At 51.2% G+C, this 27,500-nt stretch overlaps 2 protein-coding genes across 3 annotated transcripts in view; one reads left to right on the top strand and one right to left on the bottom strand.

Moving 5' to 3' along the window:
• The window catches only part of DYNC2I2 (dynein 2 intermediate chain 2), a 27,733-nt gene extending 11,220 nt beyond the window's left edge, over positions 1-16,513 (top strand). The window contains exons 4-9 of one of the 2 annotated variants that reach the window (XM_077922882.1): positions 1,486-1,643; positions 4,302-4,411; positions 9,102-9,260; positions 11,540-11,778; positions 14,320-14,477; positions 16,269-16,513. In XM_077922882.1, coding sequence (XP_077779008.1) covers positions 1,486-1,643; positions 4,302-4,411; positions 9,102-9,260; positions 11,540-11,778; positions 14,320-14,477; positions 16,269-16,501 — 1,057 coding nt within the window. In that variant the 3' untranslated portion in view covers positions 16,502-16,513. The remainder of the gene's footprint in view (positions 1-1,485; positions 1,644-4,301; positions 4,412-9,101; positions 9,261-11,539; positions 11,779-14,319; positions 14,478-16,268) is intronic. The other variant, XM_077922883.1, reaches the window with a different exon arrangement.
• An 8,932-nt stretch (positions 16,514-25,445) lies between these two features.
• LOC144326463 (spectrin alpha chain, non-erythrocytic 1-like) overlaps positions 25,446-27,500 on the bottom strand; it is a 15,548-nt gene continuing 13,493 nt past the window's right edge. Inside the window, exon 5 of the mRNA XM_077923003.1 lies at positions 25,446-27,064. Coding sequence (XP_077779129.1) covers positions 26,939-27,064 — 126 coding nt within the window. The 3' untranslated portion in view covers positions 25,446-26,938. The remainder of the gene's footprint in view (positions 27,065-27,500) is intronic.

Here is a 27,500-nt window from a genome sequence, read left to right as displayed (position 1 = left end):
GCTAGAGATATTTTGCCCCACAGATAGTTCCCCCCGAATATATGCGCCCTGGAGATATTTTGCGCCATAGATATTTCCCCCCGAATATATTTGCCCTAGAGATATTTTGCCCCATAGATATTTCCCCCGAATATATTCGCGCTAGAGATATTTTGCCCCATAGGTATTTCCCCCCAAATATATTCGCCCTGGACATATTTTGCCCCATAGATATTTCCCCCCGAATATATGCGCCCTGGAGATATTTTGCGCCATAGATATTTCCCCCCGAATATATTTGCCCTAGAGATATTTTGCCCCATAGATATTTCCCCCGAATATATTCGCGCTAGAGATATTTTGCCCCATAGATATTTCCCCCCGAATATATTTGCCCTGGAGATATTTTGCCCCATAGATATTTCCCCCATATATATTTCACCCCAAATATATTTCCCCGATATATATTTCCCCCTGGAGATATTTCCCCCCGAAGATTTTTCACCCCTAAGATATTTCACCCCAAAGATAATTTCCCCATATATATTCCCCCCCCAATATATTTCCCTCCGAAGATTTTTCAGCCCAAAGATATTTCACCCCAAAGATATTTCACCCCAAAGATATTCCCCCCGAAGATTTTTCACCTCAAAGATATTTTCCCCATATATATTTCCCCCATATATATATCCCCCCCAATATATTCCCCCTGAAGATTTTTCACCCCAAAGATATTTCACCCCAAAGATATTTCCCCCCTATATATTCCCCCCCCAAATATATTATCCTCCGAAGATTTTTCTTCCCAGAGATATTTCACCCCGAATATATTCCCCCAAAGATATTTCACCCCAAAGATATTTCCCCCCCGGAGATTTTTCTCCCCAGATATTTCACCCCATATATATTTCACCCCAAAGATATTTCCCCCATATATATTTCACCCCGAATATATTCCCCCCGAAGATTTTTCACCCCAGAGATATTCCCCCCAAAGAATTTTCACCCCAAAGATATTTCCCCCAAAGAATTTTCACCCCAAAGATATTTCACCCCAAAGATATTTTCCCCATATATATTTCCCCCCAATATATTTCCCCCAGAGATATTTCACCCCAAAGATATTTCCCCCATATATATTTCACCCCAGAGATATTCCCCCCGAAGATTTTTCACCCCAAAGATATTTCACCCCATATATATTTCCCCCGAAGATTTTTCACCCCAGAGATATTTCACCCCGAATATATTCCCCCCTGGAGATATTTCCCCCAAATATCTTTCTCCCCAAAGATATTTCACCCCGAATATATTCCCCCCAGAGATATTTCACCCCAAAGATATTTTCCCCATATATATTTCCCCCCGATTATATTCCCCCCAAATATATCCCCCCGAAGATCTTTCACCCCAAAGATATTTCCCCCAGAGATTTTTCACCCCAGAGATATTCCCCCCGAATATATCCGCCCCCCAGCTTCCTTTCTCCCCCATCTCTCCCCCCAGATTGGACGACGGCGACTGGGGGGCCGACAAATCCTACGTCTGCGCCTGGAACCTCGACCGCCGGGCCCCCGACCCCCAGCGCCCCGATCTCGTCCTGGAGGCCCCCAGCGCCGCCATGGGGCTGGCCTTCCACCCGCGCCGCCCGTCCGTCCTCGCCGGTAGGCCCGCCCTCCTGCCGGCCAATCCGGCGTCTCGCCCCCGCCGTCCCCAACCCCTATTGGCTCCAGCGGGAGGAAGGGGCGGGTCTTGCGTCCCGTCGGCCAATCGGACGTCTCCTCTCCCCTCGCAGTGGGGCTGTTCAGTGGGGAAGTTCTAGTGTGGGGCAAGCAGGAGGAAGGGGCGGGTCTTCCGTCCCATTGGCCAATCCGGCGTCTCGTCCCCGCCTTCCCCAACCCCTATTGGTTTAAGCGGGAGGAAGGGGCGGGTCTTCCATCCCATCGGCCAACCCGGTGTCTCGTCCCCCCAGTTCCTTCCCCAAACCCCTATTGGTTCAAGCGGGAGGAAGGGGCGGGTCTTCCTTCCCATCGGCCAACCCGGTGTCTCGTCCCTGCCTTCCCCAACCCCTATTGGCTCCAGCGGGAGGAAGGGGCGGGTCTTGCGTCCCGTCGGCCAATCGGACGTCTCCTCTCCCCTCGCAGTGGGGCTGTTCAGTGGGGAAGTTCTAGTGTGGGGCAAGCGGGAGGAAGGGGCGGGTCTTCCATCCCATCGGCCAATCCGGTGTCTCTACCCCCCGTCTTCCCCAACCCCTATTGGCTCTAGCGGGAGGAAGGGGCGGGCCTTCGTCCTGTCGGCCAATCCGGTGTCTCGGCCCCGCCGTCCCCAAACCCCTATTGGCTCCAGCGGGAGGAAGGGGCGGGTCTTGCTTCCCATTGGCCAAGCCGGCCTCCTGTCCCCACATCTTCCCCAAACCCCCTATAGGCTCTAGAGGGAGGAAGGGGCGGGTCTTCCATCCCATCGGCCAACCCGGTGTCTCGTCCCCCCGTTCCTTCCCCAAAGCCCTATTGGTTCAAGCGGGAGGAAGGGGCGGGTCTTACGTCCCGTCGGCCAATCGGGCGTCTCCTCTCCCCTCGCAGTGGGGCTGTTCAGTGGGGAAGTTCTAGTGTGGGGCAAGCAGGAGGAAGGGGCGGGTCTTCCATCCCCTCGGCCAATCCTGCCTCTCTTCCCCTAACCCCAATTGGCCCCAGGGGGAGGAAGGGGCGGGTCTTCCATCCCCTCGGCCAATCGGGCGTCTCCTCTCCCCTTGCAGTGGGGCTGCTCAGTGGGGAAGTTCTAGTGTGGGGCAAGCGGGAGGAAGGGGCGGGTCTTCCATCCCATCGGCCAACCCGGCGTCTCATCCCCACCTTCCCCAACCCCTATTGGTTCAAGCGGGAGGAAGGGGCGGGTCTTACGTCCCGTCAGTCAATCCGGCGTCTCGTCCCTGCCTTCCCCAACCCCTATTGGCTCTAGCAAGAGGAAGGGGCGGGTCTTGCCTCCATTGGCCAATCCGGCCTCCTGTCCCCCCACCTTCCCCAAGCCCCTATTGGCTCAAGCAGGAGGAAGGGGCGGGTCTTGCATCCATCGGCCAATCCGGCCTCCTGTCCCCCCCCTTCCCCAAACCCCTATTGGCTCTAGCGGGAGGAAGGGGCGGGTCTTACGTCCCCTCAGCCAATCCGGCCTCTCCCTCCCCAACCCGATTGTCTCCAGCGGGAGGAAGGGGCAGGACTTGCGTCCCTCGGCCAATGGGGCGTCTCTCTTCCTGTCGCAGTGGGGCTGTTCAGTGGGGGTCTTGCTGTGGGGCGAACAGAGGAAGGGGCGGGTCTTCCATCCCCTCGGCCAATCCGGCCTCTCCCTCCCCAACCCCATTGGCTCCAGCGGCAGGAAGGGGCGGGTCTTCCGTCCCCTCGGGCCAATCGGCGCCTCTCTTTCTCTCGCAGTGGGGCTGTTCAGTGGGGAAGTCCTGTTGGGGGGCTAGTTGGGGGGCGGGTCCTGCATCCCATCGGCCAATCCGGCGTCTCCTCTCCGTCTTCCCCTACCCGATTTGCTCTAGCGGGAGGAAGGGGCGGGTCTTACGTCCCATCGGCCAATCCGGCGTCTCGTCCCCCCAGTTCCTTCCCCAACCCCTATTGGCTCTAGCGGGAGGAAGGGGCGGGTCTTACGTCCCGTCGGCCAATCCAGCCTTTCTCTCCCCGAACCCTATTGGCTCTAGCGGGAGGAAGGGGCGGGTCTTGCGCCCCGTCAGCCAATCCGGCCTCCTGTCCCCCCACCTTCCCCAAACCCCCTATTGGCTCTATCAGGAGGAAGGGGCGGGTCTTACGTCCCACCGGCCAATCCGGCCTTTCTCTCCCCGAACCTGATTGTCTCAAGTGGGAGGAAGGGGCGGGTCTTCCATCCCACTGGCCAATCCGGCATCTCGTTCCCGCCTTCCCCACACCCGATTGGAGCCAGCGGGAGGAAGGGGCGGGTCTTGCTTCCCCTCGGCCAATCGGGCACCTCTCTCCCCTCGCAGTGGGGCTGTTCAGTGGGGCAAGCGGGAGGAAGAGGCAGGTCTTCCGTCCCATTGGCCAATCCGGCCTCTCCCTCCCCAACCCCATTGGCTCCAGCGGCAGGAAGGGGCGGGTCTTCCCTCCCTCGGCCAACCGGGCGCCTCCTCTCCCCTCGCAGTGGGGCTGTTCAGTGGGGAAGTCCCGTTGTGGGGCTAGTTGGGGGGCAGGTCCTGCATCCCACTGACCAATCCGGCATCTCGTTCCCGCCTTCCCCACACCTGATTGACTCCAGCGGGAGGAAGGGGCGGGTCTTCCCTCCCTCGGCCAATCGGGCGCCTCTCTCTCCCCTCGCAGTGGGGCTGTTCAGTGGGGAAGTCCTGGTCTGGGACACCGGCCGGCCGGAAGACCCACTGATCTGGAGGAGCGGCATGACGGACGACTCGCACACGGACCCCGTGTACCAGGTAGGTCCAAAGGGGTCAGGTGACCCCGGGGAGGGCGGGTCCCGGTCTGACTTCCTGTCGTGTGACCTAGCACAGGAAGTGTCCCTTGCTGACTTCCTGTCACGTGATACAAGACGATTGGCACACGGACCCCGTGTACCAGCTAGGGAAAAGTGGGTCAGGTGACCCGGGGAGGGCGGGTCCTGTTGTGACTTCCTGTCATGTGAGCCGGGGAGGGCGGGTCCCGGTCTGACTTCCTGTCATGGGACCTAGCACAGGAAGTGCCCCTTGCTGACTTCCTGTCATGTGATGCAGGGCGACTTGCACACGGACCCCGTGTACCAGGTAGGGAAAAGTGGGTCAGGTGACCCGGGGAAGGCGGGTCCTGTTGTAACTTCCTGTTATGTGAGCCGGGGAGGGCGGGTCCCTTGCTGACTTCCTGTCATGTGACCTGGCACAGGAAGTGTCCCTCTTTCAATCATGTGACCCGGCGTAGGATGTGTTCCTTTCTGACTTCCTGTCGTGTGATCCAGGGAAGGATGTGGCCCTTTGGGGTCTGGTCATGTGATCCAGGGAAGGATGTGTCAAGGTCATGTGATCCAGGGGAGGGCGGGTCCCGGTCTGACTTCCTGTCGTGGGACCTAGCACAGGAAGTGCCCCTTTCTGTCTTCCTGTCATGTGATGCAGGGCGACTCGCACACGGACCCCGTGTACCCGGTAGGGAAAAGTGGGTCAGGTGACCCGGGGAGGGCGGGTCCCGGTCTGACTTCCTGTCGTGTGACCTGGCACAGGAAGTGTCCCTCTTTCGGTCATGTGACCCGGCGTAGGACGTGTTCCTTTCTGACTTCCTGTCATGTGATCCAGGGAAGGATGTGGCCCTTTGGGGTCTGGTCATGTGATCCAGGGAAAGATGTGTCAAGGTCATGTGATCCAGGGGAGGGCGGGTCCCGGTCTGACTTCCTGTCGTGGGACCTGGCACAGGAAGTGCCCCTTTCTGTCTTCCTGTCATGTGATGCAGGGCGACTCGCACACGGACCCCGTGTACCCGGTAGGTCAAAAGGGGTCAGGTGACCCGGGGGAGGGCGGGTCCTGTTCTGACTTCCTGTCATGTGTCCCTTGCTCACTTCCTGTCATGTGAATCAGGAAGGGTGTGGCCCTTTCTGTCTTCCTGTCATGTGATGCAGGACGACTCGCACACGGATCCCATGTAGCCAGTAGGGAAAAGTGGGTCAGGTGACCCAGGGAGGGCGGGTCCCGGTCTGACTTCCTGTCGTGTGAGCCGGGGAGGGCGGGTCCCAGTCTGACTTCCTGTCGTGGGACCTAGCACAGGAAGTGCCCCTTGCTGACTTCCTGTCATGTGATGCAGGACGACTCGCACACTGACCCCGTGACCAGCTAGGGAAAAGTGGGTCAGGTGACCCGGGGAGGGCGGGTCCTGTTGTGACTTCCTGTCATGTGAGCCGGGGAGGCGGGTCCCGGTCTGACTTCCTGTCATGGGACCTAGCACAGGAAGTGCACCTTTCTGTCTTCCTGTCACGTGATGCAGGGCGACTCGCACACGGACCCCGTGTACCCGGTAGGGAAAAGTGGGTCAGGTGACCCCGGGGGAGGGCGGGTCCCTTGCTGACTTCCTGTCATGTGACCTGGCACAGGAAGTGTCCCTCTTTCAATCATGTGACCCGGCGTAGGATGTGTTCCTTTCTGACTTCCTGTCGTGTGATCCAGGGAAGGATGTGGCCCTTTGGGGTCTGGTCATGTGATCCAGGGAAGGATGTGTCAAGGTCATGTGATCCAGGGGAGGGCGGGTCCCGGTCTGACTTCCTGTCATGGGAGCCAGGGAAGGAAGTGCCCCTTGCTGACTTCCTGTCATGTGATACAGGACAACTCGCACACGGACCCCGTGTACCCGGTAGGGAAAAGTGGGTCAGGTGACCCGGGGAGGGCGGGTCCCGGTCTGACTTCCTGTCGTGTGACCTAGCATAGGAAGTGTCCCTTTCTGACTTCCTGTCGTGGGAATCAGGGAAGGGCATGTCCCCTTCCGACTTCCTGTCATGTGATCCAGTGAAGTGTCTGACTTCTTTTCTGACTTCCTGTCATGTGACCCAGCATAGGAAGTGTCCTTTCCTGTCCTGGTTATGTGACCCAGGGAAGGGCGTGTCCCTTTGTGGTCTGGTCATGTGACTCGGTGAAGGAAGGGTCCTTTTCTGACTTCCTGTCATGTGATCCAGGGAAGGATTTGTCCCAGTCATGTGATCTAGGGAAGGGTGTGTCCCTTTCTGTCTTCCGGTCATGGGATCCAGGGAAGGAAGTGTCTCGGTCATGTGATCCAGGGAAGGAAGTGACCTGTTGACTTCCTGTCATGTGATACAGAGAAGGGCATGTTCCTTTCTGACTTCTGGTCATGTGATCCGGTGAAGGATGTGCTCCTTTCTGACTTCCGGTCATGTGACCCAGGGAAGGAAGTGTCTCGGTCATGTGATCCAGGGAAGGAAGTGACTTGTTGACTTCCTGTCATGTGATACAGGGAAGGGCATGTTCCTTTCTGACTTCCGGTCATGTGATCCGGTGAAGGATGTGCTCCTTTCTGACTTCTGGTCATGTGATCCAGGGAAGGAAGTGACCTGTTGACTTCCTGTCATGTGATACAGGGAAGGGCATGTTCCTTTCTGACTTCTGGTCATGTGATCCGGTGAAGGATGTGCTCCTTTCTGACTTCCGGTCATGTGACCCAGGGAAGGAAGTGTCTCGGTCATGTGATCCAGGGAAGGAAGTGACTTGTTGACTTCCTGTCATGTGATACAGGGAAGGGCATGTTCCTTTCTGACTTCCGGTCATGTGATCCGGTGAAGGATGTGCTCCTTTCTGACTTCCGGTCATGTGACCCAGGGAAGGAAGAGTCTCGGTCATGTGATCCAGGGAAGGAAGTGACCTGTTGACTTCCTGTCATGTGATACAGGGAAGGGCATGTTCCTTTCTGACTTCTGGTCATGTGATCCGGTGAAGGATGTGCTCCTTTCTGACTTCCGGTCATGTGACCCAGGGAAGGAAGTGTCTCGGTCATGTGATCCAGGGAAGGAAGTGACCTGTTGACTTCCTGTCATGTGATACAGAGAAGGGCATGTTCCTTTCTGACTTCTGGTCATGTGATCCGGTGAAGGATGTGCTCCTTTCTGACTTCCGGTCATGTGACCCAGGGAAGGAAGTGTCTCGGTCATGTGATCCAGGGAAGGAAGTGACTTGTTGACTTCCTGTCATGTGATACAGGGAAGGGCATGTTCCTTTCTGACTTCCGGTCATGTGATCCGGTGAAGGATGTGCTCCTTTCTGACTTCCGGTCATGTGATCCAGGGAAGGAAGTGACCTGTTGACTTCCTGTCATGTGATACAGGGAAGGGCATGTTCCTTTCTGACTTCTGGTCATGTGATCCGGTGAAGGATGTGCTCCTTTCTGACTTCCGGTCATGTGACCCAGGGAAGGAAGAGTCTCGGTCATGTGATCCAGGGAAGGAAGTGACCTGTTGACTTCCTGTCATGTGATACAGGGAAGGGCATGTTCCTTTCTGACTTCCAGCATAGGATGTGTCCCTTCCTGACTTCCTGTCATGTGACCCAGGGAAGGATGTGCCCTTTTCTGACTTCCTGTCATGTGATCCGGGGAAGGATGTGTCCCTTTCTGACTTCCTGTCATGTGACTCAACATAGGAAGTGTCCTTTTGTGGGTCTGGTCATGTGATTCGGTGCAGGCTGTGTCCTGGTCATGTGACCCAGGAAGGGTGTGTCCCTTTCTGACTTCCTGTCATGTGACCCAGCACAGGATGTGCCCCTTTCTGTCTTCCTGTCATGTGACGCAGCATTTATTTTAAATTTTTGAGTTTAATTGTAGTTTAATTTTTTAGCTTAATTTCAGTTTAATTTTTTGGTTTAATTTCAGTTTAATTTTTCAGTTTAATTTCAGTTTAATTTTAGTTTAATTTTTTGGTTCAATTTTAGTTTGATTTTTTTTAGTTTAATTTTTGTTTAATTTTTTAGTTCAATTTTTTAGTTTAAGATTAGTTTAATTTTAGTTTAATTTTTGGGTTTAATTTTAGTTTAATTTGTAATTAAACTATAACATTAAACTAAAATTATAGTTTAATTTTGTAGTTTAATTTTAGTTTAATTTTTGGGTTTAATTGTAGTTTAATTTGTAATTAAACTAAAACATTAAACTAAAATTATAGTTTAATTTTGTAGTTTAATTTTAGTTTAATTTTTTGGTTTAATTGTAGTTTAATTTTTTAGTTAAATTGTAGTTGAATTTTTTGGTTCCATTTTAGTTTAGTTTAATTTTTTGGGTTTAATTTAATTTTCATTTTTAGTTAAAGTGAACAATTAAGTTAAAATTATAGTTTAATTTCTTCGTTTAATTTGAGTTTAACGTTTTAGTTGAATTTTAGTTTTACTTTTTAGTTAAATTGTAGTTTAATTTTCTGGTTTTAGTTGAATTTTAGTTGGGTTTTAAATGAAACTGAAAAATTCAACTAAAATTATAGTTTTAATTTTTTATTTGAATTTTCGTTGAACGTTTTCGTTGAATTTTGGGGTTTAATTTTTTTAAGTTAAACTAAAAAATGGAACTAAAATGATAGTTCAATTTTTTTAGTTTAACTTTTGGGTTTAAATTTTTTAATGGAAAATCAAAGATGGCCTCCCTTTCCCCCCCTCCAATCAGGTGACCTGGCTCCCGGGCGACAAACAGCCCCGCCTCCTCAGCGCCTCGACGGACGGCAAGATCCTCCTCTGGCAGGAGGGGCGGGACGGGCTTCTCGAACCCGCCGCCGGCTTCGCCTTGGCCTTGCAGCAGATCCCCCGGGGGGCCAGGCCCAAGAAGGTCAGTTGGGGGTCGGGTGGTTGGGGGTCGGGGGTTGGGGGTCGGGGAGAGACCCTATAAGGGGGTCCCGGGAGATCATTACCCCAACGGTTGGGGGTTGGGGGTCAGGGTTGGGGTTGGGGGTCGGGGAGAGACCCTATAAGGCAGTCCTGGGAGATCATTATCCCAATGGCTGGGGATGGGGGTCAGGGGTTGGGGGTCAGGGTTGGGGGTCGGGGAGAGACCCTATAAGGGGGTCCTGGGAGATTGTTACCTGTTGGGTTGGGGGTCAGGATTGGGGTCAAGGTCAGGGTTGGGGGTCAGGGTTGGGGGTCGGGGTTGGGGAAAGACCCTATAAGGGGGTCCTGGGAGATCGTTACCCGTTGGGTTGGGGGTCAGGGTTGGGGGTTGGGGGTCAGGGAGAGACCCTATAAGGGGGTCCCGGGAGATCATTACCCCAACGGTTGGGGGTTGGGGATGGGGGTCGGGGGTCAGGGTTGGGGTTGGGGGTCGGGGAGAGACCCTATAAGGGGGTCTCGGGAGATCATTACCCCAACGGTTGGGGGTTGGGGATGGGGGTCAGGGTTAGGGGTTGGGGTTGGGGGTCGGGGAGAGACCCTATAAGGCGGTCCTGGGAGATCATTACCCCAGCTGTTGGGGGTTGGGGATGGGGTTAGGGGTTGGGGGTCAGGGTTGGGGTTGGGGGTCAGGGAGAGACCCTATAAGGGGGTCCTGGGAGATTGTTACCTGTTGGGTTGGGGGTCAGGATTGGGGTCAAGGTCAGGGTTGGGGGTCAGGGTTGGGGGTCGGGGTTGGGGAAAGACCCTATAAGGGGGTCCTGGGAGATCGTTACCCGTTGGGTTGGGGGTCAGGGTTGGGGGTTGGGGGTCAGGGAGAGACCCTATAAGGGGGTCCCGGGAGATCATTACCCCAACGGTTGGGGGTTGGGGATGGGGGTCGGGGGTCAGGGTTGGGGTTGGGGGTCGGGGAGAGACCCTATAAGGGGGTCTCGGGAGATCATTACCCCAACGGTTGGGGGTTGGGGATGGGGGTCAGGGTTAGGGGTTGGGGTTGGGGGTCGGGGAGAGACCCTATAAGGCGGTCCTGGGAGATCATTACCCCAGCTGTTGGGGGTTGGGGATGGGGTTAGGGGTTGGGGGTCAGGGTTGGGGTTGGGGGTCAGGGAGAGACCCTATAAGGGGGTCCTGGGAGATCGTTACCTGTTGGGTTGGGGGTCAGGGTTGGGGTCAGGGTTGGGGGTCAGGGTTGGGGTCGGGGAGAGACCCTATAAGGGGGTCCCGGGAGATCGTTACCTGTTGGGTTGGGGGTCAGGGTTGGGGGTCCCCTCCATTCCTCCTCCTGCCCCACAGATATTCACAGCCCCCTCATTTCCTCCTCCTGCCCCACAGATTTCCAGTGGGGAGTCACCTTGGGAACTCACATTCCCCTCATTTCCTCCTCCTGCCCCACAGCGTTATGGGGGGCCCCCTCCTTTCCTCCTCCTGCCCCACAGCATTATGGGGGCACCCCCTCCTTTCCTCCTCCTGCCCCACAGCATTATGGGGGGCGCCCCCTCCTTTCCTCCTCCTGCCCCACAGCATTATGGGGGCGCCCCCTCCTTTCCTTCTCCTGCCCCACAGCATTATGGGGGGCTCCACCTCGCTTACTCACCACCCTCTAAATTTCCTCCTCCTGCCCCACAGATTTCCCGTGGGGCCACGCCGCTGGGGGTCACGCCCCCCTCCTTTCCTCCTCCTGCCCCACAGCGTTATGGGGGGCACCACCTTGGGAACTCACAACCCCCTCCTTTCCTCCTGCCCCACAGCATTATGGGGGGCGCCCCCTCCTTTCCTCCTCCTGCCCCACAGCATTATGGGGGGCGCCCCCTCCTTTCCTCTTCCTGCCCCACAGCATTATGGGGGGCGCCCCCTCCTTTCCTTCTCCTGCCCCACAGCATTATGGGGGGCTCCACCTCGCTTACTCACACCCTCATTTCCTCCTCCTGCCCCACAGATTTCCCACGGGGCCACGCCGCTGGGGGTCACGCCCCCCTCCTTTCCTCCTCCTGCCCCACAGCATTATGGGGGGCGCCCCCTCCTTTCCTTCTCCTGCCCCACAGCATTATGGGGGGCTCCACCTCGCTTACTCACACCCTCATTTCCTCCTCCTGCCCCACAGATTTCCCGCGGGGCCACGCCGCTGGGGGTCACGCCCCCCTCCTTTCCTCCTCCTGCCCCACAGCATTACGGGGGGCTCCGCCTCGCTTACTCACACCCTCCTTTCCTCCTCCTGCCCCACAGATTTCCCGCGGGGCCACGCCGCTGGGGGTCACGGCCCTCTCCTTCTCCCCCTTTGACCCCACGGTCTTTGTGGCCGGGACCGAAGGGGGCGACGTCCTCAAGTGCTGGGCGGGGGCCGAGACCCCCGCCGTGGGGCTGCCGCACTTGGGGGGCAGCCTGCCCCTCAAGGCCCCCGCCCAGCTGGCCTTTGCGCCCCACGGCGGGCCCGTCTACTCCCTCAGCTGCTCGCCGTTCCACAGGTGAGGCCCGGGGGGCGTTTATTATTATTACTATTACTATTACTATTACTATTACTATTACTATTATTACTACTACTACTACTACTACTGTTATTACTGTTTTGTTGTTTTGTTGTTGTTGCTGCTGCTGCTACTACTACTACTACTACTACTACTATTATTATTATTATTATTATTATTATTATTATTATTATTATTATTGCTGCGGCTGTTACTACTACTACTACTATTACTGTTATTATTACTACTACTATTGCTGCTGCTGCTGCTGTTGTTTTGTTGTTGCTGCTGCTGCTACAGGAAGATATTCTTACTATTCTTCTTATTACTGCTACTACTACAGGAAGTTGTTGTTGTTACTACTACTACAGGAAAATATTATTATTCTTATTATTACTGCTGCTATTACTACTACTACAGGAAGATGTTTGTTGTTGTTACTACTACTACTATTACTACTACTACAGGAAGGTTGTTGTTGTTGTTGTTGTTGTTGTTGTTACTATTACTAATACTATTACAGGAAGATGTTGTTGTTGTTGTTGTTGTTACTATTACTAATACTACTACAGGAAGATTTTTTCTTATTATTACTAGGAAGATGGTTGTTGTTGTTGTTACTAATACTACTACTACAGGAAGTTGTTGTTGTTGTTGTTGTTGTTGTTGTTGTTGTTGTTGTTACTACTACAGGAATATATTTTCTTATTATTATTACTAGGAAGATGGTTGTTGTTGTTACTAATACTACTACTACTACAGGAAGATCTTATTAGTACTACTACTACAGGAAGATGTTGTTGTTACTTCTACAGTAAAAAAACTGCTGCTGCTGCTACTACTACTACAGGAAGATGTTGTTGTTGTTGTTGTTGTTGTTGTTGTTGTTGTTACTGTTACTATTACTACTCCTACTTCAGGAAGATCTTATTATTCTTATTGCTGCTGCTGCTTCTACTACTACAGGAAGATATTATTCTTGTTTTGTTGTTGTTACTATTATTAATATTACTAGTACAGTAATATATTCTTACTACTACTACTACTACTACTACTACTACTACTACTACTACTACAGGAAGATATTATTATTATTACTACTGCTGGTGGTACTGCAGGAAGATGTTGTTTTGTTGTTGTTGTTACTACTACTACTACTACTATTACAGGAACATATTATTGTTGTTTTGTTGTTACTACTACTACTACTACTACTACTACTACTACTACTACTACTACTACAGGAGGATATTCTTATTCTTATTACTGTTGTTGTTTTGTTTTTGTTGTTGCTGCTGCTACTACAGGAAGATATTCTTACTATTCTTCTTATTACTGCTACTACTACAGGAAGTTGTTGTTGTTATTACTACTACAGGAAAATATTATTCTTATTATTACTGCTGCTATTACTACTACTACAGGAAGATGTTTGTTGTTGTTACTACTACTACTACTACTACTACTATTATTACTACTACTACAGGAAGATGTTGTTGTTGTTGTTGTTGTTGTTGTTGTTGTTGTTGTTGTTGTTGTTGTTGTTACTATTACTAATACTACTACAGGAAGATTATCTTCTTATTATTATTACTAGGAAGATGGTTGTTGTTACTAATACTACTACTACAGGAAGATCTTATTAGTACTACTACTACAGGAAGATGTTGTTGTTACTTCTACAGTAAAAAAACTGCTGCTGCTGCTGCTACTACAGGAAGATGTTGTTGTTGTTGTTGTTGTTGTTGTTGTTGTTACTGTTACTATTACTACTCCTACTTCAGGAAGATCTTATTATTCTTATTGCTGCTGCTGCTACTACTACTACTACAGGAAGATATTATTCTTGTTTTGTTGTTGTTACTATTATTAATATTACTAGTACAGTAATATATTCTTACTACTACTACTACTACTACTACTACTACTACTACTACTACTACTACAGGAAGATATTATTATTATTATTACTACTACTGCTGGTGGTACTGCAGGAAGATGTTGTTTTGTTGTTACTACTACTACTACTATTACAGGAACATATTATTATTGTTGTTTTGTTGTTACTACTACTACTACTACTACTACTACTACTACTACTACTACAGGAGGATATTCTTATTCTTATTACTGTTGTTGTTTTGTTTTAGTTGTTGTTGCTGCTGCTGCTACTACAGGAAGATATTCTTATAGTTTTTGTTACTATTACTAATACAACAACAACAGGAAGATTCTTCTTATTCTTATTCTTACTACTACTACTACTACAGGAAGATATTCTTATTCTTACTGCTGCTGCTACTACAGAAAGATGTTGTTTTGTTGTTACTATTGTTATTATTTTTATTATTACTACTACTACTACTACTACAGGAAGATGTTGTTACTACTATAGGAAGATGTTGTTATTAGACTTATTATATTATTATTATTTTGTTGTGTTTTTTTCTTACTTCTTACTTGTTACTTACTATTACTCACGGCTTTCCCTTCATTCTTATTACTTACTACTCTTCTCTTTATTACTCTTCCTCCCGAGAGGAACCTGTTTCTGAGCGGAGGAACCGACGGCCATGTTCACCTCTACTCCATGCTCCAGGCGCAGCCCCTAGTATCTCTGCAACTCTCCAAGAAGTATGTTTTCGGCGTCAGGTGGTCCCCCGTCCGGCCCCTGGTCTTCGCCGCCGCTACTGGAGAAGGTACTACTACTACTACTACTACTACTACTACCCTTCCTGGGCTTCCCCTACTACTACTATTACCACCAATTGATTATACTCTGCCTGGGCTTTCTCAGCTACTACTACTACTACTACCACCACCAATTGATGATTTATACTCTGCCTGGGCTTCCCCAGCAGCTGCTACTACTACTACTACTACTACTACTACTACTACTACTACTACCAACTTATTTATACCCTGCTTGGGTTTCCCCAGCCACTACTACTACTACCACCGACTTATTTATACCCTGCCTGGGCTTCCCCAGCTGCTACTGCTGCTGCTGCTACTACTACTACTACTACTACTAACTTATTTATACCCTGCCTGGGCTTCCCCAGCTGCTGCTACTGCTGCTGCTACTAGTAGTAGTACTACCTTATTATTTATACCCTGCCTGGGCTTCCCAAGCCACTACTACTACTACTACTACTACCACCAACTTATTTATACCCTGCCTGGGCTTTCCCAGCTGCTGCTACTGCTGCTACTAGTAGTAGTACTACCTTATTATTTATACCCTGCCTGGGCTTCCCCAGCCACTAGTGCTACTATTAATAATACCAACTTACTACTACTACTAATACCAACTTGCCAACTTACTACTACTACTACTACTTTATTATTTATACCCTGCCTGGGCTTCCCCAGCTGCTGCTGCTACTGCTGCTGCTACTACTAGTAGTACTACTTTATTATTTATACCCTGCCTGGGCTTCCCCAGCTGCTGCTACTGCTGCTGCTACTACTACTAGTACTACCTTATTATTTATACCCTGTCTGGGCTTCCCCAGCCACTACTACTACTACCACCACCAACTTATTACTTATACCCTGCCTGGGCTTCCCCAGCTGCTACTGCTGCTACTACTAGTAGTACTACCTTATTATTTATACCCTGTCTGGGTTTCCCCAGCTACTACTACTACTACTACTACTACTGACAACTTATTTATACCCTGCCTGGGCTTCCCAGCTGCTGCTACTGCTGCTACTACTACTAGTTCTACCTTATTATTTATACCCTGCCTGGGCTTCCCCAGCCACTACTACTACTACTACTTATTTATACCCTGCCTGGGCTTCCCCAGCTGCTGCTACTGCTGCTACTACTAGTAGTACTACCTTATTATTTATACCCTGCCTGGGCTTCCCCAGCCACTACTACTACTACTACTACTACTACTACTACTACTACTACTACTACCAACTTATTTATACCCTGCTTGGGTTTCCCCAGCCACTACTACTACTACTACTACTAACAACAACTTATTTATACCCTGCCTGGGTTTGCCCAGCCACTACTACTACTACTACTACTACTACTACTACCAACTTATTTATACCCTGCCTGGGTTTCCCCAGCCACTACTACTACTACTACCAACTTATTTATACCCTGCCTAGGCTTCCCCAGCCACTACTACTACTACTACTAACAACTTATTTATACCCTGCCTGGGTTTCCCCAGCTGCTGCTGCTGCTGCTGCTGCTACTACTACCATATAGTATAGCATAGTATAGTATTTCTATAGTATTAGTATAGTATTTGTATAGTATAGTATTAGTATAGTATTTGTATAGTATTAGTATTAGTATAGTATTTGTATAGTATTAGTATAGTATAGTATTAGTATAGTATTAGTATAGTATAGTATTTGTATAGTATTAGTATAGTATAGTATTTGTATAGTATTTGTATAGTAATTGTATAGCATAGTAGCCGAATAAAATTACAATAAATTACTCTGTCTTTCCCCAGGGGAAGTCCATCTCTTTGACTTCGGCCAAAACTCCCAGAAGCCCTCGCTCTCCGTCCGTCAAAGCCCAGAGCCCGCCTACTGCCTGGAGTTCAACCCCCGGCGGGCTCAGCTATTGGCTGCCGGGGACGGAGGGGGCGGGGTCAAGGTCTGGCAGCTGGGCGGGGAATTTGGCGAGGAAGGAGGGAGGGAGAGGAGCCAGCTGGAGATGCTGGCCAATGAGGTGACCGATTGAGGGGGACACAACTCGACAACGCAGCACACAACTCAACGCAACTCAACACAAGTCAAGGGAAGTCAAGACAAGTTAACACAACTCAATGCAACGCAACTCAACACAAGTCACCCCAAGTCAACGCAACTCAACACAAGTCAATGCAAGTCAACACAAGTCAACGCAACTCAACACAAGTCAACACAACTCACCCCAAGTCAATGCAACTCAACACAACTCAACCCAAGTCAACGCAACACAACTCAACACAAGTAACCCCAAGTCAACACAACTCAACACAAGTCAATTGAAGTCAACACAACTCAACGCAAGTCAAGGAAAGTCAAGGAAACAACACAAGACAACGCAACTCAACGCAAGGCAAGTCAACCGAAGTCAACACAACTCAACTGAAGTCAACACAACTCAACGCAACTCAACACAAGTCAACACAACTCAACACAAGTCAATTGAAGTCAACACAACTCAACACAAGTCAAGGAAAGTCAAGGAAACTCAACACAACACAAGTCAACGCAACGCAAGGCAACCCAAGTCAACCGAAGTCAAGACAACTCAACCCAAGTCAATGCAACTCAACACAACTCAACACAAGTCAATGCAACTCAACCCAAGTCAGCGCAACTCAACCGAAGTCAACACAACTCAACGCAACTCAACACAAGTCAACGCAACTCAACACAACTAAAGGGGGACACAAGTCAACGCAACTCAACACAAGTCAATGCAACTCAACACAACTCAACACAAGACTACACAACTCAACACAAGTCAAGGAAACTCAACACAACTCAATACAAGTCAAGGAAAGTCAACACAACTCAACCCAAGTCAACGCAACTCAACCCAAGTCAACCCAATTCAACACAACTCAACCCAAGGCAAGGCAAGTCAAGGAAACAACACAACTCAGCTTAACGCAACTCAACCCAACTCAACGCAACTCAACCCAAGTCAACGCAAGTCAAGGAAACTCAACACAACTCAACCCAGCTTAACGCAACTCAACACAACTCAACCCAAGTCAATGCAACTCAACAATTCAACACAAGTCAACGCAACTCAATGCAAGTCAACCCAAGTCAACACAACTCAACCCAAGTCAACACAACTCAACCCAATGCAAGGCAAGTCAACACAACTCAACCCAAGTCAAGGCAAGTCAAGGAAACAACACAACTCAGCTTAACGCAACTCAACCCAACTCAACGCAACTCAACCCAATGCAAGTCTAGGAAACTCAACACAACTCAACCCAGCTTAACGCAACTCAACACAACTCAACCCAAGTCAATGCAACTCAACAATTCAACACAAGTCAACACAGCTCAATGCAAGTCAACCCAAGTCAACACAACTCAACCCAAGTCAACACAACTCAACCCAATGCAAGGCAAGTCAACACAACTCAGCCCAAGTCAAGGAAGTCAACACAACTCAACCCAACTCAACGCAACTCAACCCAAGTCAACGCAAGTCAAGGAAACTCAACACAACTCAACCCAGCTTAACGCAACTCAACACAACTCAACCCAAGTCAATGCAACTCAACAATTCAACACAAGTCAACGCAACTCAACGCAACTCAACCCAAGTCAATGCAACTCAACAATTCAACACAAGTCAACCGAACAACGCAACCCAACCGAACAACACAACCACGCCCACAACACAACCCCAAAGCCTACCCAACAGCCCAACCAACCCATAACCCAACAACTCAACACAACACACAACACAACACAATAGTTGAAGCTCAACCAAATGGGAAATAAATTAGATGTTTGGTTTTTAATGCAATTTTAATGTATGTAAATATATGCAGATTATTAAAGTTTTCGTGGTTCACAAAAGGTGTGTGTTGTGTGTTGTGTGTGTGTTGTCAATTCAAGAAACTGAATGGGTGGTTGTTCTGCCCCAGAGGGAAATGCAGCCCAACACACAACTCAACACAACCCAACAACACAACCAACAACACAACACAACCAACAACACAACTCAACTCAACCCACAACACAACCCAACAACACAACAACACAACCAACAACTCAACCCAACCAACGACCCAACTCAACACAACCCACAACACGACAACACAGCCAACAACTCAACCCACAACTCAACTCAACCCACAACACAACCAACAACTCAACCCAACTCAACCCACAACTCAACCCAACTCAACCCACAACTCAACCCACAACAACACAACTCACCTCAACCCACAACAACTCAACCAAAACAACCCAACAACCCAACCCAACAACTCAACCCAACCCACAACTCAACTCAACACACCACAACACAACCAACAACTCAACCCAACCCAACTCAACTCAACACACAACACAACACAACACAACAACTCAACCAAAACAACCCAACAACTCAACCCAACCAACAACCCAACTCAACTCAACACACAACACAACCAACTCAACTCAACCCTCAACTCAACTCAACACACAACACAACACAACACAGCCAACAACTCAACTCAACTCAACCCACAACCCAACACAACACAACAACTCAAAACAACCCCACAGCCCAACCCAACAACACAACTCAACCCACAACACAACCCACAACCCAACTCAACACAACCCACAACCAAACCCACAACCATATTATTATTATTATTATTATTATTATTATTATTATTATTATTATTATTATTATTATTATTAATATTATTAATATTATTAATATTATTAATATTATTAATTTATTATTATTAATATTATTAATTTTATTATTACTAATAATTTTATTATTATAAATTTTTTAATTTATTATTATTAATAAGATTATTAGTAATTTTTTAATTTATTACTATTACTATTATTATTAATTTTTAATTTATCATTATTATTATTATTATTAATTTATTATTATTATTATTATTATTATTATTCATTATTATTCATTATTATTATTATTAATTTTATTATTATTATATTAATTTTATTATTATTTTTATTCATTATTATTAATTTTTATTATTATTATTACTACTACTACTATTATTATTATTATTATTATTATTATTATTATTATTATTATTATTATTATTATTATTAACAAACACCACAATCGGACATTTGCCGGTTACACAACTTTGATTTCCTCCCGGAAAATTCCGCCATCTTCCGGAACTTCCCGGAAACTCGGATCAAGTTTGGAGGTCCTGCCCCCCAAGTCCTCTATGGGTCGCCGTTTCCGGCCGTGGGGTGTGGTCTTTTTCCATGTGTGGGTCGCCGAGCCGGATGTGGGGCTGAGAGAAGGGCAAGGGGGTCCCCGTTTCTATGGGGTGATGTGGGGCAAGGGGCCACCAATAGTCCTCTAGACTGACCCACATATGTGGGGCTGATGGGAGAGATGGACAAGGAGGTCCAAGTTTCTATGGGGCGATGTGGGGCAAGGGGCCACCAATAGTCCTCTAGACTGACCCACATATGTGGGGCTGATGGGAGAGGAGATGGGCAAGGAGGTCCAAGTTTCTATGGGGCAATGTGGGTCAATGGGACCCCCTAATGGTCCCGTAGACTGACCCATACGTGTGGGGCGGAGAGGAGATGGGCAAGGAGGTCCAAGTTTCTATGGGGCGATGTGGGGCAAGGGGCCACCAATAGTCCTCTAGACTGACCCACATATGTGGGGCTGATGGGAGAGGAGATGGGCAAGGAGGTCCAAGTTTCTATGGGGCGATATGGGGCAATGGGACCCCCTAATCGTCCTGTAGACTGACCCATACGTGTGGGGCAGAGAGGAGATATGGGCAAGGAGGTCCAAGTTTCTATGGGGCGATGTGGGGCAATGGGACCCCTAATGGTCCTGTAGACTGACCCATACGTGTGGGGCTGATGGGAGAGGAGATGGGCAAGGAGGTCCAAGTTTCTATGGGGCGATGTGGGGCAATGGGACCCCCTAATGGTCCTGTAGACTGACCCATACGTGTGGGGTGGAGAGGAGATGGGCAAGGAGGTCCAAGTTTCTATGGGGCGATGTGGGGCAATGGGACCCCCTAATGGTCCTGTAGACTGACCCATACGTGTGGGGCGGAGAGGAGAGATGGGCAAGGAGGTCCAGGTTTCTATGGGGCGATGTGGGGCAAGGGGCCACCAATAGTCCTCTAGACTGACCCACATATGTGGGGCTGATGGGAGAGGAGATGGGCAAGGAGGTCCAAGTTTCTATGGGGTGATGTGGGGCAATGGGACCCCCTAATGGTCCTGTGGACTGACCCATATGTGTGGGGCGGAGAGGAGATGGGCAAGGAGGTCCAAGTTTCTATGGGGCAATGTGGGGCAATGGGACCCACTAATGGTCCCGTAGACTGACCCATACGTGTGGGGCGGAGAGGAGATGGGCAAGGAGGTCCAAGTTTCTATGGGGCGATGTGGGGCAAGGGGCCACCAATAGTCCTCTAGCCTGACCCACATATGTGGGGCAGATAGGAGGGGAGAGGGGCCATGGGACCCCCATGGTCCTGTAGACTGACCCACATATGTGGGGCTGATTTGAGAGGGGCAATGGGACCCCCAAGTTTCTATGGGGTGATGGAAGGGGAGAGGCTCAAGGAGCTCCAGGTTTCTATGGGGCAATGGAAGGGGCAAGGAAGTGGGTCGGATAGAAGGGGAGATGTGCAATGGGGCACCCAAGGGGTCCTGTAGACTGACCCACATGTGTGGGGCTGATAGGAGAGGAGAGGGGCAATGGGTTCCCCCAATGGACCTCTAGACTGACCCACATATGTGGGGCAGATAGGAGGCAAAAGAGGGGCAATGGGACCCCCCAATGGTCCTCTAGACTGACCCATATATGTGGGGCTGATAGGAGGGGAAAGAGGGGCTATGGGACCCCCAATGGTCCTCTTGACGGACCCACATATGTGGGGCGGATAGGAGGAGAGAGGTACAAGGAGGTCCATGTTTCTATGGGGCAATAGAAGGGGCAAGGAAATCCAAGTTTGGGGGCCCAGATGTGGGGCAGATTGGAGGGGAGAGGGGCTATGGGGCATCCAATGGTCGTGTAGACTGAACCACATATGTGGGGCTGAGAGGAGGGGAAAGAGGGGCAATGGGACCCCCAATCGTCCTGTAGACTGACCCACATTTGTGGGGCTGACCCACAATGGTCCTGTAGACCCACATGTGGGGCTGATAGGAGAGAGGGGCAATGGGACCCCCAATGGTCCTGTCGACTAACCCACATATGTGGGGCTGACCCACAATGGTCCTGTAGACTGACCCACCATGGGACCCCCTAATGGTCCTCTAGACTTACCCACATATGTGGGGCTGATAGAAGGGGAAAGAGGGGCAATGGGACCCCCAATGGTCCTCTTGACTGACCCACATATGTGGGGCAGATAGGAGGGGAAAGGGGCTATGCGGCACACAATGGTCCTGTAGACTGACCCACATATGTGGGGCTGATAGGAGGGGAAAGAGGGGCAATTGGACCCCCAAGTGTCCTCTAGACTGACCCACATATGTGGGGCAGATAGGAGGGGAAAGAGGGGCAATTGGACCCCCCAAGTGTCCTCTAGACTGACCCACATATGTGGGGCAGATAGGGGCAAGAGGGGCAATGGGGACCCCCCAATGGTCCTCTAGACTGACCCACATATGTGGGGCTGACAGGAGGGGAGAGGATCAATGGACACCTCAATGGCCCTGTAGACTGACCCACATATGTGGGGCTGATAGGAGGGGAAAGAGTGGCAATGGGGACCCCCCATTGGTCCTGTAGACTGACCCACATATGTGGGGCTGAGAGAAGGGGAGAGGGGCTATGGGGCACCCAAGTGTCCTCTAGACTGACCCACATATGTGGGGCAAATAGGAGTTGAAAGAGGAGCAATGGGACCACCCAATTATTCTCTAGACTGACCCACGTATGTGGGGCTGAGAGGAGGGAAAGAGGGGCTATGGGACCCCTCAATGGTCCTGTAGACTGCCCCACATATGTGGGGCTGAGAGGAGGGGAGAGGGGCAACGAGGTCCAAGTTTCTATGGGGCAATGGAAGGAGAGAGGAACAATGGGGCACAAAATGATCCTGTAGACTGACCCACATATGTGGGGCTGATAGGAGGGGAGAGGGGCAAGGAGATCCAGGTTTCTATGGGGCGATGGAAGGGGCAAGGAAATCCAAGCTTCCATGGGGCTGATAGATGGGGAGAGGGGCAATTCGACCCCCAATTATCCTCTAGACTGACCCACATATGTGGGGCTGATAGGGGAGAGGGGCAAGGAGGTCCAAGTTTCTATGGGGTAATGGAAGGGGAGAGGTGTAATGGGACCCCCAATTATCATCTAGGCTGACTCACATGTGGGGCTGAGAGGAGGGGAGATGGGCAATGGGGCACCCAATAGTCGTATAGACGGACCGAGATGTGGGGCAGATAGGAGAGGAGCAAGGAGGTCCAAGTTTCTGTGGGGAGATGGAAGGGGAGAGGGGCAAGGGGGCCCAAGGGTCCTCTAGACCCACCTAGATGTGGGGCTGACAGAAGGGGAGAGGGGCAAGGGGCCCAAAGGATCCATGGGGCAATGGAAGGGAAGAGGGGCCAGGGGGCCCAATGGTCCTCTAGACCCACCGAGATGTGGGGCTGACAGAAGGGGAGAGGGGCAAGGGGCCCAAAGGATCCATGGGGCAATGGAAGGGAAGAGGGGCCAGGGGGCCCAATGGTCCTCTAGACCCACCGAGATGTGGGGCAGATAGGAGAGGGGCAAGGGGGCCCAAGGATCCATGGGGCAATGGAAGGGGAGAGGGGCAATGGGACCCCCCCAATGGTCCTCTAGAGCGACCCACATATGTGGGGCTGATAGGAGGGGAGAAGTGCAAGGGGGCCCAAGGGGGCCTACAGTCCCCAACCCACATTTTGGAGGGCAGAGGGGCAAGGGGGCCCAATGGTCCTCTAGACGAACCCAGATGTGGGGCTGATAGGAGGGGAGAGGGGCAAGGAGGTCCACGTTTCTATGGGGCAATGGAAGGGGCCAGGAAACCCAAGCTTCCATGGGGCTGGTAGAAGGGGAGAGGTGCAATGGGGCCCACGTTTCTATGGGGCGATGGAACTGGAGAAGAGCAATGGGGCTCAATGGTCCTCTAGACTGACCCACATGTGGGGCTGATAGGAGGGGAGAGGAGCAAGGAGGTCCACGTTTCTATGGGGCAATGGAAGGGGCCAGGAAACCCAAGCTTCCATGGGGCTGGTAGAAGGGGAGAGGTGCAATGGGGCCCAAGTTTCTATGGGGCGATGGAACTGGAGAAGAGCAATGGGGCTCAATGGTCCTCTAGACTGACCCACATGTGGGGCTGATAGGAGGGGAGAGGAGCAAGGAGGTCCACGTTTCTATGGGGCAATGGAAGGGGGGAGAGACAAGGGGGCCCAAGTTTCTATGGGGCTGATAGGAGGGGAGAGGGGCAAGGAGGTCCAAGTTTCTATGGGGCAATGGAAGGGGGGAGAGACAAGGGGGCCCAAGTTTCTATGGGGCTGATAGGAGGGGAGAGGGGCAAGGAGGTCCAAGTTTCTATGGGGCAATGGAAAGGGAGAGGTGCAATGGGACCCCTCAATGGTCCTCTAGACTGACCCACATATGTGGGGCTGATAGGAGGGGAGAGGGGCAAGGGGGCCCAAGGATCCATGGGGCGATGGAAGGGGGCAGGAGCAAGGGTCCTCCAAGGAGGGGCAAGGGGGCACACGGTTCCATGGGGCAATGGGAGAGGTGCAATGGGACCCCCACAATGGTCCAGATTTCTATGGGGCAATGGAAGGGGAGAGGAGCAAGGAGGCCCAAGTTTCTATGGGGTGATGGAAGGGGAGAGGTGCAATTGGACCCCCCAATGGTCCTCTAGACTGACCCATATGTGGGGCTGAGAGAAGGGGAAAAGGGGCAATGGGACCCCCAATTACCATCAAGACTGACCCATATATGTGGGGCTGATAGAAGGGGAGAATTTCTATGGGGCAACGGAAGGGGAGAGCTGCAAGCGCCCCCCCATAATCCTCCATTCCCACCCCGATCCCTCGGACCCTCCACCCTGCCCTTCCACCCCACCCCACACATCGGGGTCTGCCCCCCAACCCACAAAAACACCCAGAGTCCTTTTCTGCTTGGACCAATGATATTTATTCCTCAAAGCAAAAGCTGAACCGGCACTGGATATGGGGCAGAGGTGTGGGGCAGAGCATGCGTGCGGCAGGGGTCACTTAGGGGTCTGCCCCCCAACCCACAAAAACACCCAGTCAGATTCTGCCAATCACCTTTATTTCTCAAAGCAAAGCTGAACCGGCACCGGAAGGCGGGGTTCCAGATGTGGGGCAGAGCTGTGGGGCAGAGTTGTGGGGCAGGAGAGCATGCGTGTGGGGCAGGGGCCACTTAGGGGGCAGCTCAGCAAAGCAGGCAGGATTGTGGGGAATCTAGTGGCCTTGTGGGGGATCTAGGGGGAGTTCTAGCGCGGGAATGGGAGTGCCAGGAATGTGGGGCTGCCCCACGGCGCCGTGGGGCAGGGATGAATTGACAAAGAGGCAGGATTGTGGGAAATCGAGGGGAATTGTGGGAGATCTAGGGGAGTTGTAGCCCGGGAATGGCAGCACCGGGAAGGGGGCGAGTTGGGGGTCTGCCCCACGGTGCCGTGGGGCAGGGATTAACTGACGAAGAGGCAGGATTGTGGGAAATCGAGGGGAATTGTGGGGGATCTAGGGGGAGATCTCATGGGAGTTCTAGCACCAGGAATGGGGAATGGCGACCCACGGCGCCGTGGGGCAGACGCTCCGTTGGCGCAGAGGGAGCAGGAATTGTGGGGAACCTAGTGGCTTTGCGGGGAATCTAGTGGGATTGTGGAGACCTACAACCTCGGACCCGAACCCGCCCCCCTGCCCTCCCGTCCTGCCCCACACTTTGGGGTCACCCCCCAACCACCAATAAAGACCCAGTCTCTGCTTGGACCAATTCTATTTATTTCTCAAAGCAAAGCTTCCGCGCCGGATATGGGGCAGGAGGTGTGGGGAGAACCTTCCGGGCCGGCTATGGGGCAGAGCTGTGGGGGAATGGCAACACCGGACCTGCCCCTCTGCCCTTCCACCCTGCCCCACACATGGGGGCCTGCCCCCCAACCACCAAAAACACCCAGACTCCTTTTCGGCTTGGACCAATCCTTTCTTCCTCAAAGCAAAGCTGGATGTGGGGCAGAGGTGTGGGGCAGGGCGTGTGGGTCAGAGCATGCGACGCCGGACCCGAACCCCCCACCCTGCCCTTCCACCCTGCCCCACACATTGGGCATCCAATGGTCGTGTAGACTGACCCACATATGTGGGGCTGAGAGGAGGGGAAAGAGGGGCAAGGGGACCCCCCAATGGTCCTGTAGACTGACCCACATATGTGGGGCTGACCCACAATGGTCCTGTAGACCCATGGTCCTCTAGATGAACCCAGACGTGGGGCTGATAGGAGGGGAGAGGGGCAAGGGGGCCCACGGTTCCATGGGGCAATGGGAGAGGTGCCATGGGACCCCCACAATGGTCCAGGTTTCTATGGGGCAATGGAAGGGGAAAGGGGGCCCAAGGGTCCTCCACACATGGGGGGCTGCCCCCCAACCCACAAAAACACCCAGAATCCTTTTCTGCTTGGACCAATTATATTTATTTCTCAAAGCAAAAGCTGAACCGGAAGGCGAAGTTCCGGATGTGGGGCAGAGGATATGGGGCAGAGGTGTGGGGCAGGAGAGCATGCGTGTGGGGCAGGGGCCACTTAGGGGTCAGGAAAGCAAACCAGGCGGGATCTAATTGATCTAGCGGGAGTTCCAGCGCGGGAATGGCAACGCCGGACCCGAACCCGCCCCCTGCCCTTCCACCCTGCCCCACACATGAGGGGCTGCCCCCCAACCACAAAAAAACACCCAGAGCCACTTTCTGCTTGGACCATTTCTATTTATTTCTCAAAGCAAAAGCTGAACCGGCGCCGGAAGGCGAGGTTCCAGATGTGGGGCAGAGCTGTGGGGCAGGAGAGCATGCGTGTGGGGCAGGGGCCACTTAGGGGGCAGCTCAGCAAAGCAGGCAGGATTGTGGGGAATCGAGGGGAATTGTGGGAGATCTAGGGGGAATTGTAGCCCGGGAAGGGCAGTGCCAGGAATGTGGGGCTGCCCCACGGCGCCGTGGGGCAGGGATGAATTGACAAAGAGGCAGGATGGTGGGGAATCGAGGGGAATTGTGGGAGATCTAGGGGGAATTGTAGCCCGGGAATGGCAGCGCCGGGAAGGGGGCGAGTTGGGGGTCTGCCCCACGATGCCGTGGGGCAGGGATGAATTGACAAAGAGGCAGGATGGTGGGGAATCGAGGGGAATTGTGGGAGATCTAGGGGGAGTTGTAGCGCGGGAGTTGCAGCGCCGGGAAGGGGGCGAGTTGGGGGGCGCGCCCCACGGCGCCGTGGGGCTCAGTTGACGAAGAGGGAGCGGGTGAACTCGACGTAGTCGAAGGCGGAGGGCAGCTCTCGGCCTTTGGAGTCCAGGTAGGGCTTCATGTGGGAGAGGCAGTAGTCGGCCTGTTCGCGGGTCAGGTTCTGGAAGGGTGAAAAATAATATTATTAGTATTAGTATTAGTATTAGCGTTATTATTATTATTAGTAGTAGTAGTAGTATTGTGATTATTATTAGTATTAGCATTCGTGTTATTGTTAGTATTAGTATTAGTCGGCCTGTTCGCGGGTCAGGTTCTGGAAGGGGGGAAAATAATATTATTAGTATTAGTATTAGCATTATTATTATTATTATTATTAGTAGTAGTAGTAGTAGTAGTAGTAGTATTGTGATTATTATTAGTATTAGCATTAGTGTTATTGTTAGTATTAGTATTAGTCGGCCTGTTCGCGGGTCAGGTTCTGGAAGGGTGAAAAATAATAATATTAGTATTAGTATTAGTATTAGCGTTATTAGTAGTAGTAGTAGTAGTAGTAGTATTGTGATTATTATTAGTATTAGCATTAGTGTTATTGTTAG

This window comes from Podarcis muralis, chromosome W (assembly GCF_964188315.1).
Source record: "Podarcis muralis chromosome W, rPodMur119.hap1.1, whole genome shotgun sequence".
In the NCBI taxonomy this organism is placed as follows: Eukaryota; Metazoa; Chordata; class Lepidosauria; order Squamata; family Lacertidae; genus Podarcis; species Podarcis muralis.
Note: the sequence above shows the minus strand (reverse complement) of the source record. Positions and strands in the feature narration are given on the sequence as shown.